The sequence below is a fragment of the Gasterosteus aculeatus genome, chromosome 9, assembly GCF_964276395.1.
Source record: "Gasterosteus aculeatus chromosome 9, fGasAcu3.hap1.1, whole genome shotgun sequence".
NCBI classification, from domain to species: Eukaryota; Metazoa; Chordata; class Actinopteri; order Perciformes; family Gasterosteidae; genus Gasterosteus; species Gasterosteus aculeatus.
Window position 1 is genome coordinate 16,895,158 of NC_135696.1, and position 16,952 is coordinate 16,912,109.

A 16,952-nucleotide genomic window follows, 5' to 3' on the forward strand; every position below is an offset into this window, starting at 1 on the left:
GATCAGAAAAAAGGAGGGGGGGGAGGCGGGGGAAGGCGAGGCTGTGAATAAAGGCATCACCACTGCGAGCAGCCGAGAGACTTCATCCACTTCACTCCACACTTCCCTCCCTCCCTCCCTCCCCTCCCTCTCCTCCGTCTTCTCTGTGCAGCTTCATCTCTGCGTTCAGTGGAGGCGCGGAGAGATACCTTGTTGGCGGCACAAAGGAGCGGCTCTGTAATAAAAACAGCTGTCTCTGGTGGTCTCGGTGTAATTGGGATTGTTAACGTGGAGAGCTCCTGAGGGAGGCTGAGAAGAGTATGTCTTTGTGTAAAGCACACAGACACCTCTGCAGCACTCCTTGATTCGGAGGGGAGGGGTGGAGGAGGGAGGGGGGGGAGGAAAAAAGCAAACAAGTCACCTGAGTTATATCCAGCCTTGCTGCATGTGCTCTCTCTATTTTACTTGGGCTTCACTTTTATTTTTAGACTGTGCCGATTTTATTTGTGTGTGTTAAAGCCCCTTGAAGAGAGAAATCGGTTCTCGCACGACTCTACTGAGGGTTTTTGTGTTTTTGAATGGCGAGGTGTGACTGCAACTTCCAGCGTCGAGACGGAGCTTTGCACGATTGCAACGATGCCTTTCAACGACTGGATTGGAGTGATGACCAACAATGTTTTCAACTGGAGGGGCGTTTAGCTGACCACATGGGAACATTTTAAGACGGCAAAACCAGCGTGATTTGAAGGCTATGGGATGTTTCTCGTTCGGAGGCCTTTTTTCAAACTGTGTATTGAAAAAGTTGTTCAATTTAAATAAAGGTTGCTATATTTACCAACATATTTGCATGCATGTACACTGCTATCGGAACCATTTCAATATTGTAAAATAATGTAAGATATTAATTAAAACTACATCAATATTACCGATACATGCATGTGATTCTTCCGGAAGCATCCAGGATTGCCACCTGCATGTGTTTCCGTTTGCCATGGCAGACCCTTCAAAGGTGATTCTGTTAACCACTCTGACAAACTGGCCTCCCTCAAACACCGAGATAGCTGTTGGCACAGAAAGTAAAAGCTTTGTGAACACACTCAGGAAAGTGTTGAAAATGTACTTCAAAGTCAATTGCAGCTGCTCCGGCTGATTTATTTGACTTAAGATGTACTTGTTTCCCCCGTGTGTGTGTGTGTGTGTGTTTCATTGTGGATGAAAATTTCATACACCAATTTAGAGGTGGTGAAATATAAATGATTTCTTTAAAGTTTCATCATAAATCAGCCTGTCGGTAGATGTGAGCGGACACTGATTGCTCCTTGATGTCTCCTGAGCCGTGATCTCTGTCACCTGGCGGCTCATTCGGCGCCTGCTGTCCCGCCGGGGAGGCAACACGCTTCCTGCAGCACCGCGTGGCTCTCTCGCAATTGTTGAACTGCCACGCACGCACGCGGCGAGCAGCGGACAGGGGTTCCTTTTCCACAGCCGCGGGGACGTGGGTGAATGCATCTGTGCGCGTGTGCGTGGAGAACGGCATCCTGACGTATTGAGGAGAGCGCGTCTACCGGTACGTTCCCGCTGTATAACGTCGGTGAAGCCCCGGATCAAAACACACCTCCGCGCTGATGCAGGGCGGCGCGCAGGCTCGCGGGCGAGGCGAGGCGAGGCGACGCGCAGCCGTGTGATCAGGATAACGCCATGCGTAATGATCTCCGGTGAAACAAAGGGGGCGATGTGATGTGGGAGTCCTTAACGTCGGAGATTTATATTATTAACACATCCGAGGTGATAAAGGGGTCACGCCGAATGTCTGTCATTGGTCACCGCTGCAAGATGTCCCACCTTCTTGCGTGTGCGTGTGTGTCGGCGCGCGTGCGCGCGTGTGAGCAAGTGTGTCATTATTACATTGCATTGCCTTACATTACATTACGCGTGTCTGTGCGTGTGCAGGTCCGTTATGTGGAGAGGATATGTTGTTGTTCTTTTGTACAATTAGAACAACACAGAAAAATGAAGGAAAAAAAAATCCAAGAAGCATGTTTTCTATAAGAATATACTCTCCATTCGTTGTGGGAATTACATCGTTACAGTTATTTCCCCTTATAGACGTGACGGTCCTAAATACATTAGACACCCCTTGTTAATTACAACGTGACGACATAATTACATTAAAACATGATGTGCCTTAATTAGAGAAGAGATAAGATAATAGCCTGCCATGACAAGCCTGTATATTTGCAATTTAATAGTAGGATTAAAATATATATATATATATATATATATATATATATATATATGTTCGTTTTGTCGTTCGTCGCTAAAATATTGCTGTTGTTTTCATGCAGCCGTGCCGGAAACAATACAAAACCGGTTATCGTTTTCCTACAACGTTGGGTCATTTATTTCTGGTATTTTCAACAAGTTTTAACAAGATAAATAAAATGGTCGTAACCACAAAGGAGAAGAAAATGTAGGAATTAGGATGGAAGCTCTGCTATGGGCCAAGCTACAATTTATAAAATTGTGGAGGCTTTTTTCTAAAGCGTTTATTTTTGCCGTAAGTGTTATAATAAAATCAGATCAATTTGACTTAACGATTGTAACTGGTGATACGCTCTACGCAGGAGGTGTGGAGCTCTCCATGGTCATTCTTCAGAGGCGCGATTGTCTATCCGGCACCAAGTTGAAATCTATATCCAACATTCAACGATAAAACCGTTTCGGGTGCAACAAAATCGGAATAAAAAAAAAATTAAAAAAAATTAAAAATCATCGGTTAAAGTCTACACCTGCTGGTATAACGAGGTGTTGTTGATAAGAAATATTCGTTTGAAAGAAATGCCTTGTCGCGCAGTGCCCATGCGCAGAGTCCCCAGCGGCGGTCGGCGGTGTGGCTTAATGAAGAATAATAAATCATGAAAGGGTTCTTCAGGTACAGCTGAAAAGAGTGCGCGCGTGTGTGTATGTGTGTGCGTGTGTGTGTGCGTGTGTGTGTGTGTGTGTGTGTGTGTGTGTGTGTGTGTGTGTGTGTGTGTGTGTGTGTGTGTATGAGAGAGAGAGAGAGAGAGACAGGGGCTGTTGAGAAAGATAGGAGGTGTGTGCGCTTGTGAGAGAATACAGAGAGGGAGGGGGGAGTGAGGGTGGGAGAGAGAGAGAGAGAGAAAGAGAGATAGAGGCGGAGAGAGACTCAGTCTGCCCTTCGCCTCGGAGCTGAGGCAGTTTGGGTCCCCGCAGCATTCAACGTAGTCGAAGAGGTGCAGCACAGAGAGTGTCACCGCCATCACTTCTCACTTACGCTCGTTTTCAAGACGGAAACTTTTTTCACACGAAAAAAAACAAACAAAAACCCCAAGCAGGTCAACGAAGCGGCAGGTGTTTTAAACTTGAAGGGGTTTTGGAAAAATCCTAAGAGACGGAAAGAAACTTTTCCTTCTTTTTGGTCTGGTCCGTCGTCCAGGAGGAGATCCGCCACCAACAACAAAACAATCCAAGGCAAAAAAAAAAAAGAGAGTAGAGGTGGAGACGGCTGCAGCAGAAAACGACAGGTTGTTTTGGTCCTTTTTTCTCTTTTTTTTTTTTAAACAATCGTGCCAATCAAGTCCACAGCGGGGGGGAACTAGGTCCGCGCTGCGCTCTGTTGCATGGCTTGTTGGTGCCCGCGTTATCCCATTTGCCCCCAAAAGACGCGCCGCCTCCGCTGCAGTATTAATAAATAGATGTGAAAACTTCAGCGTTTGGACGACCGTCTTCAGCCGGCACTTTATTCGACAGTGACTCGAGATCCCGTCGAAGCAACTGGGGGGCTTCAACTCTCCGAACCGAGGAGGCGGAGTCTTAACTTATTAAAAAGGAACTTGCTGAGGCTCCGACGCCCGCAAATATGATGATGATGTCTCTGAACAGCAAGCAGCCTTTTGCTATGGCTCACGCCAGCTTGCCCGAACCCAAGTACTCGTTGCATTCCTCGTCCTCCAATTCCAATGCACCGTCGTCCTCCTGCTCGTCCTCCCGACACAGCAACAGCATCATCAGCAGCAGCGGCAGCAGCAGCTCGGAGGCGATGCGCAGAGCCTGTCTCCCAACCCCACCGGTACGTATTCTGCATAATCACTGCTTAAAGGCACATTTTGACAGCCCACTTTTTTTTTTTTTTTTTTGCTTGATGTTTTTTTCATGTCTGCACAGCAAATCCACACCTCCATATTTTTTTTCCTCCTCTCTTCTCTGCTCAACTTATGTATTCATTCGGCTTTGCCTTGCGTATTAATTTTTATGACCTGGGATGTTGCATGTGTCTTGTTTTGTGTGCCCCCCTTTTTTTTTTTTTTTTTTTTGATTCCTTTTTTTTTCCACATTCTGGAAATGTTTTAAACCGAGGAGTGGAGGGAGAATTCCCTGCTGACAGCTATGTGTGCATTCTATTTGCAATTGCAGAGCAATATATTCGGAGGCTTGGATGAGAGTTTGTTGGCCCGGGCTGAAGCTCTAGCGGCGGTGGATATAGTCTCGCAGACCAAGAGCCACCACCACCCTCCACATCACAGCCCCTTCAAGCCGGACGCGACCTACCACACCATGAACACTCTCCCCTGCACCTCGTCTTCCTCCTCCTCCTCCGCGGTGCCTATTTCTCATCCGTCCGCGCTGTCCGGCCACCACCACCACCACCACCATCACCACCACCACCAGCCTCACCAGGCGCTGGAGGGGGACCTGCTGGACCACATCACCCCGGGACTGGCACTAGGAGCCATGGCGGGGCCGGATGGCTCGGTGGTTTCCACGGCTGCGCACCCTGCCCACATGGCGGGCATGAACCACATGCACCAGGCGGCCATCAACATGGCTCATGCCCACGGGCTACAGCAGCACATGGGCATGAGCGACGTGGACGCGGATCCGAGGGACTTGGAAGCCTTCGCGGAGAGGTTTAAGCAAAGACGGATCAAACTCGGGGTTACCCAGGCGGATGTAGGGTCAGCTTTAGCCAGCCTGAAGATTCCTGGGGTGGGCTCCCTCAGCCAAAGCACCATCTGCCGCTTCGAGTCCCTCACGCTCTCCCACAACAACATGATCGCTTTGAAGCCCATCCTGCAAGCGTGGCTCGAAGAAGCGGAGAAATCGCACAGGGAGAAACTTAATAAGCCCGAGTTGTTCAACGGCGCGGAGAAGAAGCGGAAGCGCACGTCGATAGCGGCGCCGGAGAAGAGGTCGCTGGAGGCCTACTTCGCCATTCAGCCGCGTCCCTCCTCGGAGAAAATCGCAGCGATCGCAGAGAAGCTGGACCTGAAAAAGAACGTGGTGCGGGTCTGGTTTTGCAACCAGCGGCAGAAACAGAAACGAATGAAATACTCGGCATGCGTCTAGAATCGCTTTAAACCACCAGACACAAAAAGACTTGGAACTGTTTTAGAGACGATGTGTATCATATTTCCTATCCCACAGCCTCCCCCCCCTCCTCCTCCAATCATCGATGACTTTGTGCTTTTGAACTTTGAAAAAAAAAATCCTTAAAATTGAACAATGACTGAAAAAAAGCTCGACCCCCCCCAAGAGGGAGACGTGGAGTCAAGTAAAGCATCGTTTGACAGAGCAAGTAAGACCACTGTTTCCACACTTACTATACTTCACCTTTCTAATGTCAACGCAGTATGACTTTCAGGACTCTATATGCTTTCATTTTGATTCATGTGTCATTTTTAAACGAGGAGTATGGTTTGCGTTGGCAGAACTACCCCGTTCAAAACAGCTTTGTTATTTACACACGACGGGGCCAGTTTAACTCGAAGCACTTGGTTGATATTGTTGTTTATATCTTTGGCTTATAGGATAAGCTACGTCCCCCCCCCCCGAGTTCATGGCGATGCAGTCTGACATTTAATTCAGGGTCCATGGAGGGGATTAAGAGGATAACACTGCTTGGTGTTGAAAGCTTAATATTCGATTACTGCCAAATAACCCCTTTGTAAATGAATAATTTATTTGTCACACACTTAATTTTGTGTCTAAATGTGTAATTAATTCCACGTATTTTGTTACCATGCGTGATCAAGGTTAGGGATCTATTTTCAAGATACCCGGGTTTTGGATGATAATAGGGTTGTTTATTATGAGGCCTCACCATTTGGACTTATCGAAATAGTGGCTCACGTGTAAGGATTTCACACAATCTCGCGATTAAAAAAATATGATTCCTTGACGGCTGCAATAAGTTTACAATCCAGCGTGGGCCGGGGATCTTATGAACTATTTATTGAGTGAGGTCATGTTTACTTCATTATATATTTATTGGGATTCCCACCCCCACCTCCTCCTCTTTTTGCTTGAGAAAATCAAATTCTGACAGCAAGTTAAGCGTGTTGTTCTGGTTCAAAGGGAAACGACTGTGAAACGTGCACAAATTCTAGTTTACAAGTTCTAACATTTGAGATGGTACAATCGAGATATATATGAGATAGTATTCTCTTTTTAAATTATTTTATGTATGTTTTCTGCTATTTATTTGTATAAATATACTCGCATCATTATGAAGTCGTTGCTTGTTAAAATCACCTTGTTTAAGTAATGTTTTTTCTTGAAGACAAAAAGAAACAGCTTCATGGAAGTATACGTGTACAATGTAAATATTTCATTGGAACCAGTCGATGCACATAAATATATCCGTACAGGTTTTTGCTGTATTGCTGTTTTAGCTGAGGTAACTTATTTCTGTAATGTATGTTGCTTTTGGTTCCTGGTTAAATAATTCTATTAATTTATTACATCCATGTACTTTTAATTTATTTAATTATTGAACTGGAATATGTGTTTCATTAAAGAACAAACTTTAACATTTAATTGGACGTTTTCCATTACTGCACTGTGTAATGTGGCTATCCCAGACATACTATTATTATTTTATTTATTCATCTGTTTATTTATTGATGAGGAGGCTGGGAACGTTTTAGCTGTGGGCTGCACAGCTTTTAAAAAGACGTTTTGCGGATTCTTTTTGGCTCATCTGCCTACAAATGTTGCCATTTTGGTTTTGTGGGTAACGTGAGTTTGCCGTCACCGGAAAAGGTGTCAGGTGTGATGTTGAAAACCCGCCATGAGCCCTTTCACGGAGCCCATGAGCAAGACACAACAACAAACCGACCCCCACTCCAAACCGAATCTGCTCTCCCACTGTCTGGGTACCATATATTAGAGGCGTATGACTGGAATGAAAATGTAAAACGTAATTGGAAAAAGCCATTTCGCCTGAACACCATCCTCCTAAGGGCCTCGTCATAAAGCAGGCCCTGCAGGAGCCCTCTTTCCCCCTCCATTCCACCAATGTTAAAGACGCACGTGGCTCCTCCACTGCACTTGCTGCCAGCTTACGCGGCTCACTGTTGCCTTACCTGAGAGCAAATGCTAATATTCTATTAGAGCCTAATCAGAGGGTCTACGGAGAGCTGGATGGGTCCCTGGAGCGCCGACTTGCCAGATGTCAGCCCGCCAGAAAAACAGCCCGCCTGCCAACGTGCCCGTCTCTGTTTTAAATACACACTCAAGCATGCTTCGTTCGAGCATGCGGGCTCGCAGGCTTCAGAAGCAAGCCCTCAGGTTCCACGTTATCGTGGAGGGTAACCAAAAAAAAAAGAGAAGACAAACGCATTTTGAATGTTATGTCCCTAACAGAGTTGCTGTTGGGTTGAGCGCTTTGGAGCCTTTCAGCACCATGGACAGATACCTGAGCGCATTAGCATTTCTCTAAGCTGTCCTCCACGTTTACACTGATTATTTACACCCACCTGGAATACATTTGCATGGCAAGTAGCAGTTTCTTTTTAGCATGATCACAAAACATATGACTATATATATATTTATGAAAAAAGCATATATTTACTAGTCAATTAGAATCGTTCAACCTCCCTTGAATGTTTTGATATTACCATATTTTAGTATGGACCTACAGAATCTCCTAACAGTGTCTGATGAAAAGACTTTGGATTATTTATATATATATATATATATATATATATATATATATATATATATATATATATATATATATATATATTATTCTCATAGTTAAATCATAGATTAATTCATTATTCTTCAATATTCATTCAACAACAAAAAAACATTTGAATAAAATAGCTACTGTAAGGAGACCGCCTTCATAACACTGATCCATAAACCAAACATGCTCAAGCGCCATCATTGTGACAAATTAAAAGTATCAAAACGAGCCTTATTAATGAGACAGCGATGATGGTCCATCAATTAAAAGATGCTCCTGGTGAGTGCTTCTAATTTCCCCTAAATGAGCCATTCACTTAATACGTTAATAGAAGCGAATTATTAAATTACACATCGAATTATAAAAAAATCCCAGATAATTATGAAGAGCGTTAAGTAGGCATTAGCTATCCCTGTTAATTACCGCTGGTCAGGGAGGGCTGCCGCGTGAGTGTCTCTTCGGGAATTGAAATGAACTTTATGCAGGAAGCTTCACTGCTGCTCCACAAGCCGGGGCTCTCTGTACACACACACACACACACACACACACACACACAGTCAGACAGACAGGCAGCTTCTCAACCTGTCTGCTCCTGCTTGCTTTCACGTTCACATATTGGGAGAAAATCGATCTGGGATTCTTTGATAGCGAATCAATGTGGCCCCCAGTACTGAAAACACACAAACACACTCACGCACGGAGCAGAAAGGCCTCAGTAGCAATAGAAAATCGAAGGTATATATATATATATATATATATATATATATATATATATATATATATATATATATATATATATATATATATATATATATATAAATATATATTTTTTGTGCATGATACATATATGAAGAAAACAGTTTACCCTAAAGCCACAGACAGATTTTCTCCCATCGTGTCGTATTTGCTCCATGCATTCACATGTATAAACACGACACCATGGGAGCGTTCTACCAAACGAAAAGGGCAGCGCTGTTTCCTTTTGTTATAATTATGCCCTCTGTTTTATTTTTCTCTTTCCCCCCGTGAACACCCCCACCCCCCCACCCCAACCCTCCCTTGTCTTTCACATGGGGTAGCTGATGAAAATTTAATGAGGCCAGGGACTGTCGGAGCTCCGCCTGGGGACCCGAGAGTAGAATATTTTAACTGTACATTTACGCCAAGTGTCTGCCTTCAAAGACGCGACTGCTCCCGGATTAGACGACGTGAACACGCCGCGAAGAGAGCGCGCGCCGTGCGCCACGCGAACCCCTTTTATTTATCATCTGTTGGCTCCTCGCGCCGCCGCCCGTCAGATGACCGCCGATCGGCGGCGGTTGATGCAATTTTAATCAGCCATCGACGGTCGTTAGTTTGTTAAGCGTTTCCCAGAAACGAATCGATGGAGCAACGTTGGGCGACTGGGAGGATTTCATTGGGATACTTTTTATTTTAGGATGGCATGCAAAAAAAAAGGAGGCTGCCAATGAAACAGCTCCATCTCTCTCTCTCTCTCTCTCTCTCTCTCTCTCTCTCTCTCTCTCTCTCTCTCTCTCTCTCTCTAATACTCGCACGCGCACAAACGTAACAACACGCGCACACTCAGGTTGATGCCTCAGCAAAGATTGTAGCCAATCAGTCGTTTAAGGCTTGACACGGATTACTTTATAGAAACTTCGGGAATTTAAAAGATTCTGTTGGTATCCAAGAGGGAGTGTTGTTTTTTGTTGCAATATGTGTTGCCATAAACGTTTAAGCGAGAAAACATTATTTATATTTAAAAAAAAGGCCTGTGCTGTCTAAACTTTTTATTTAAAATGTAACATAAGCTGTGTTTCCAACATTGGATAGTGTCCAGACATGCAGAATGCTTTCCTTATTAATAATGTATGACGTCAGTGTCTTTAATTTGGACTTCCGTGATCTAACATTACGTTTTTTCTTAAATAAGTAAAAAGAAGATTTTTTCCGGATGCATGGTTTACATGGTTTTTAAAATACCAATTGATAATTATTTAGAGAAATGTTATAAAAGAAAAAAAAAAAATCTAATGCCATTGGAAACGTCCCGAGCTTCATAACTGAAACAGCTCAGGGGCGTGATTAGAAGGAGGGTGCTGAGAGGCCATGCTCACCGCTGACATGTGGCTGCCACCAAAATAATGACTTAACCATGTTCCTACCCTTTTCCCTTGAGCTATTTAATATATTTCACGTTAGAAACCTAACATTTTGTTTAATTTCTGTATGTTCCAGCGGTATGATCCTTGGTTTTCTTGATTATTCTTCTGTGTCCACACAGTTGATGCCATTTTATGAATTTGTAGATTTTAATTTTCAACGTGAATCAAAATGAATTTTAAAAAACGCTTTCGCTTGAGGCGGAATACTGTCTACATCGCGGCTAGACTGTTGCAACGCAGCCATCTCCAGCCAGTGTGTATTTAGTAAATCTAGCAATTTGGAGTTTATCAATATAGATTTTTTGTAAGCTTTTGCAATACACTTTCTTACAGATAGGGGATCGTGAAAAAACAAAAACCAACTCCATGCACTATTACACCATGGGGTCAATATGCAGGAAGAATTGCCCTCTGAAGAGAAGTATTTAGTACATAATATTATTATTGTTTGATGATTTTGTCATCTGACAAATGTGCTATTGTGCTGTTTACGAACATAATTTATCTGTTATTTTCAATGGGAGACATTTTAAGGGGACATTCTTCTCTCAGATCAAGGAATATGGTTTGCTCTATCTAGAAAAGTCAAAAGTCTTTGCATTAGAAAAAGCTTTTTGGTCATTCCACTTTTACTGTAGCTTAATGGACAATTGCATTTCAGATCAGAAACAGTTAATTATTCAGGGCGGATGAGGCAAACTATGGATTTTAAAAAGTGAGGGCCAAATTCTCATTCAAAAAAATAATTTGGATGACTTAATTGTGCGATCTTTTTTTGTAACATAAAATATTCCATGATAGTTAAAAAAAAATCTTCTGTTCATTGATAAATAAATGTAAAGACTAAAAAGTCTTTGGGGAACTTAAGGGACATCTGAATAATACAGGATAACGTTTAAGACAGGTTTCAGTAATTTTAACTTTGACAAATCCCCATTTGTATCCCCAATTTAACATCCCAACATCACACCGTGCTTAAAGCCCAAAAAACTGGCGGTGTGACTGAATCACGTCAAATTACTGATCAGCAAAAAGAAGAAATTGCAGGATTATCTCATGTTACATAAAATTTAAAACATGATTTGTGTCGCCGTACTGTACATGAAGCTTACTGTGTCAAAAATTAAAGACGTTTGTTAAAAAACAAAAAAGACCCCAAAGAAATGGTTATTTCTACAGCTCGGCGACGGATCAATCACTCAGATGGGAGATTCAATCTGGATGCATAATCAGTGCCGTTTATGGGCAAAGATTACACAGACATACAACAGGACCTTTGACAACAGAGATCTATATCTGTGTATTCTCCATAATGTGTGTGAATACAGAAGCTATTAACTAAATGTGTTCGCCATTTAATCCAGTCACACCACGGTACACTCAGGTATGCATTATGACCTAATGTGTAAATTGATGGCATCAAAGTGCCTTCAGCCATCAAATATTTAACAACATCGGATGGGTGTACACGTTTATGAACAGCCAGGTCTCCTCCTCGCTTTCCCTTTTCCCACCAGATCATCCTTTTGCTGCCGCCGAGTGCTCCGACTCGCTCCTTCTCAGAAGGCGGTTTTGGTGTTCCGAATGAGTGAGCTGTAGATCTGGCAGAGATTGGACCTTAATAAGAAGGTGGTAGAGCTGTCTGCTGGATGTGTGCTCATTGGGTTTTGACAGCCGTGCTCTGTTGCAGATCTATTAATCATACCGACAAAGGAGTGCTACCCCCCCCCCCCCTCCCCTTTCCTCCCTTTTCTCTCTCTCACACTCTCTCAGTTTTCAGTTTATACAGAACAGAATCATTTACATAAAGTCCTTAAGGCAAATAACTGTTGGGGGCTCTAATTTATATCTGATCGAAAATTAGCCGTCATTATGCGCACCATTAGCTGCGTCTTTAATGTGCTTCTAAGCACCATTTGTCAAGCAGCTTGTTAATATCCTTCAAGTCTTTAAAGTTGAGAGCTCATTAAAGACTGCTGTGGCTGCTCTAGATGCTATTTCATAAAATTGGGTGGGAAGGAACAGAAGACTTAAACAAGGATTGTAAGACACACCGAATGAGCGTTCCTGCTTTCTTATGATGATCAACGCTCAGTTCAGGAAATGTGTTTCAAATCCTAAAACACTAAATGAGTTCAGGCAAATCCATCGATTGGCTAAAGTCTAATTTCACATTACCAGCAGAAACCTCTATAAACAGGCTTATTATCCGGCAAAACTAATTCTCTTTTGACCGTGTATGACTTTGAAAGGCAAACAAATTGTTTTGAAATGCAAACATCCGATACGTGCAAATGAACCCAGAGAAAGCCTCATAGTGGTCTCGCCCACAGCCCATAACAGGGGACGCTCTCAGTCCCAATCTTTGCCTATGTGTAATGGGAGTTATGCAGCTTTATTATTGGTTAAAACTGTGGTGTCCTTAGCCCCCTCCGCCCCCTTCTAGTGAAACAGATTCCTCCAGGCTAAAGCAATAAAGAGAGTAATTAGAATGCTAAAGACAGATGTAAATAAAGGGAATGAGACAGTGGTGAGGGATGAAGCGTCTAGGTCACACACTCTCATCAAAAACCCAGTTGGTTGCAAATGACACAACGCTCAGTGCCAGAGGGCCCGAGGCTACGACTGCAAACCAGAGGACACAATGGACTAAATTATGGCCTCAATGGCAATGCATCTCAGAGCTCAATACGGACACACACACACACGTGTGCATACACAAGCGCACACACAGGTTCTGCAGCTCCGAAACCCAGATCTACTGTATGATCAGATTAAAGACATCTAAAGCATTATGTAAGATATGCGCATTATTGGGGAGATGATGAGCAAACAATATGCTCTCGTTAAGCCGTGTGATTCGGTGGTCGCACCCCCTCAGAACCGCTGTTCACCGGCTGCCTCGTGGACGGGCGGTCCCCCCTGTCGGAAATCCTTCTGACGCTTTGGAATACAATTTGTGATGCTTCCGTCCAGCAATGTAAGTTTATGTAAGTAATTATATAATTTTGCTTTTACAAAGTACAAGTCTTTAACTTGTGGTCTATGTATTTTCCGGTTTAGAAAATTTTGAATTGGCAATTTGAAAAACAAAATGGTTGGACTAGAATTATTTTGGATGAACAAGCGAAGGAGGAATACACAAGCGAACATCACTAAACACTGCACACCTGAGATTACATGCATGAAGAAGGGGTTGGGCTAATTACAATATTTGCATTATTAGAAATACGTCAACCATTAGAATGCTATCATATTCAACAGGGTGAGGCATTAATAAATTAACTTGCTGTAGTGAAATAAGCCTTTCTAATGGGCTTCAAGGGGAATTCCTCAATTCCCATCACAAACACCAGGTCAGCGAGAATATTGAATGGAATCTGAAGAGGAGAAAAAGGGGCACAGACTTCTGCAGCTATTGCTAATGAGATGCTGTATAAGTTTCCACAGCTTCCCACACACGTGGCTTTATGTCCCTTCATCTGTCTCTTTTATGTTCCTCTGTTTGTGAGCTACAAATCACTACGCTACACTATGCTCTGCAGAATTCTACGGAAATGCATACTGTATACGGATGAAGCGTAGCTCAGCACATCAATGACACAGATTTACGATACACTTTTGTTAAAAACAGACGCTTGTAATTGCAGTTAAATTTGGTGCTGTTTTTTTTTCTCTTCTCGTAAACTCTTGCTGTCGACTATTTTATGGGTTCAGACTTCCAGCAGCTACAGTTGTAAATACACCTTGTCTTTTTAAATGTTTAGCAAGTGGTGAGTGATATGCACAACATCTCTGTGGCCCAAAAATATGTTTTCTGGAAATTCTACTGAGAAGTAAACATATTTATTGTAAATAAAATACTTGATTTTCATCATTGTCCAAAATGTTCATTTTTGAGACGCCTCAGTGGTACATTATGATATTGAAAGATATCAAATATGAAACAAACTACGTTTTCTCAATTTCATGATAGAAATTTACAAAAAAGTAGTATGTGTTTAAGCTTCTCCAAAGATAAACCAACGGGTGAATAGTAAGAAAAACATGGAACTTGCACAGTAAGAGTCTATAAAATGAATTAACAGACACACAAAAAGGACTCCAATCTTCTCCAGTCTCATGTTTGGGATCTTGCTTGATCATTTTGTGCTTGCAAAAACCGTAACTGCAGTATTTCTGACAGCACTTGGGGGCCGTATTCAATGGCATTATCCAGGATGCAGATGGTTTGCTGCCAATCATGCTGGAAATCATCCACCATTTCAGCCAGACATTCCAACAAAGCACTGCTACCAACTACAGTACATACAGATATGGAGAGAGAGTTTCCTGCGAAACAAAAACAAAATGTCTCTGCTTGACCGTCGAGTCCACATTACAGGCAGTTTGTCATCTATTGTAAAGGAAACGAGCGGTATATTGCATTTTTATTGCCTATGAAAAAAAGTTGGATGATGTTGCGATGCATATTCTTTGTTGGAGTTAATGTCTCTTTATTCCACCCTCTACATCCGATTACGCTGTGCTGTTGGATCGTGAGCTCCCGAGGTGCCTTTGCAAAAGGTTGATTACTTTGCATATATTCCACCTGCCGCTCAGGGCTATTATTGCTTGCGATACATAGTATAGTCAGTGCCCTGATGGAGCAATCCTAAATGGTCAACGTCCCCAGTAAGACCATATAAAGTGATTCAATGCGAACATAAAGAAATGTTAACGATCGTCAAAGACCTTTGTGTTGGATGGCTTTGCTTCCGGTTAGTCCCTCTTTTTTCACCCTCTGGTGTCCTTTGGGTTTTAATCTCACTTTCCGCGAGCATGTGCAGATAGTTAAAAATAACTCTGATACTAACTAAAAGAATAAGAATTCTCCACCGAACCAACCGCGTTGCTGCAAACCCCCCCCCCAAAAAATAAACTTCCTCGCCATGTATCTTACAAAATTGCCGTGAAGATGCCTGCGTGTCTCAGTGGTTGTGCTGGGAAATGTGGCAGACAGTCTCTGACCTCTATACAGCAGCGTGGTAGGACCTCAACAGCTGTAAACAACACTGCAATCAGTGTCCCATCTGCTCCCGTGTCCCACTTGTGTGGATGCCTTTTCGCCATTGCTTTCACCCTCTGCCAAGTGGCTGCCTCAGGACATCTAACCCAGAGAAAAGAGCTCATTTACCCAAGGAGGGGAGAAGCAAACTAGATTTCGGAGTGCTTTTGCTGACAGGGAAACTTGGCTGTGGCAGAATTTAACAGAGTTGAAGAGATTGTAATGTGCAAAATCCATTTTTGAAAAAAACCAACATGGCGTAGGCTATGTGATAAGCGAACATGAAATAACCCGAGATCATCTAAGGCCGAGCGGCTAACCAGCTATCAAAGGAGCTGGTGCTTGTTGACTCAACCCTCCATTAACCCCCATTACTGATAATGATGCTTCACAGGGATTCTTTGGAGTGGGTGTAGCAGCTACACCCACTCCAAAGGTAAGTGGTGTGACTCCTGTCTTGTTTATGGTAAGTGATGCGTTCCCACGCGGTCGGTCTACTCATTTGTCTCGATGCTGATCCATTTTTGGAAACCACCGATTGTAACACTGTTTTTTTTCCTTAAAACTCTCCCTATCGAGACACGTATTCCGAATGTGCTGTATACATGTCCAAGGAATGCTCTCAGAACCACCAAAATATAGACCAATCCCACGTCTCAATCTGAAGATAATCGTGAATATAGTTTTTAAATAATACCACATTAGGATTAGGCCTATTGTCATATTTGTGAGTGGAATACGAGCATGCATATACACATGGGGGGGAAGCCACAACAAATCAAAGAATGACCAAAGGCCAAGGCAGAGAAGAAGACATTTTGCAAGAAAAAATATTAATAGTGAAGGGGGAAGACTGTAATAACGAGAAGGGGGAACATAGTAGAATTCAAGGACCGCTGCTGTATTGTGTGATTTAATTAATACAACCCACCACTCACTCATGGACTCACTTATGCACGCAACTGATGGACATAATAATATCGATTAATAGTAACATGGAGCAGTAATGCTTTCATCAAGGTTGCCATCACCACCACTGCGACGTTGGAGTGTTAACGTCCTCTTCGCCGAACATCAGGTAACGCTGTGCGGTCGGATGGATTAATGATGCATGGTGGCGAAGATGATCAAGAGCACACGCTGCCCCTGTCAGCGCGATGCAGAGGGGTCACTGGGACTCGGTCGACCGGCCTTGCTCTGTTCTCAAAATAATTGCCTTATGTTTCTGTAATGGAAAAAATAACATCTTTTACAAGCTCTCCATTCAGGGCGACGGCAAACGTGGTGTTCTGGATGCATAATCCATGTGTGAATATGCCTCACACCAGAGCGGCGTGCTATGTGGTTGGAGTTGGGTGGGGGGAGGGGAGGGTCAGAGCCACTTGTATTCCTGTGGGTGGGATTGTAGAATTGCAGGATGTTTGATTGGAGCATTATCCCTACACGAGGGCCCTCCAGAACTCCTATCTGTTGCCCCCCCTCCTTCTCATTTACTCTATCAGTGCACTGCTGTAATATACATAATTCAGACTACCGGGGAATGTCTTTGGGCTCCGAACCACCTGCTGGCTTTTATTAGCTAATTAATGGTGATTTATCAGAGCTGCTAATTTGAATGGCGCCGCTTGCCTTCAGGAGTCTCAGAACACCGTATGAATTCTGATGGTGATTATGCTTATTTGATGGGCAGTTTGCTAAAACAAAAAAGTTCTGTCTTATCTGCCCCACAGGGATGAATTTCTGTTCTTACGAAAGACGACCTTGTGTGATT

At 43.2% G+C, this 16,952-nt stretch overlaps 1 protein-coding gene across 1 annotated transcript; it reads left to right on the plus strand.

Annotated features, from left to right (window-relative positions):
• Positions 1-3,126: 3,126 nt before the first annotated feature.
• Positions 3,127-6,816, plus strand: pou4f2 (POU class 4 homeobox 2). Its single transcript, XM_040187526.2, has 2 exons — positions 3,127-4,069; positions 4,414-6,816. The coding sequence occupies exons 1-2, from the start codon at positions 3,860-3,862 to the stop codon at positions 5,344-5,346; spliced, it is 1,143 nt and encodes a 380-aa protein (XP_040043460.1). The 5' UTR covers positions 3,127-3,859; the 3' UTR covers positions 5,347-6,816.
• The last annotated feature ends 10,136 nt before the right edge of the window (positions 6,817-16,952 follow it).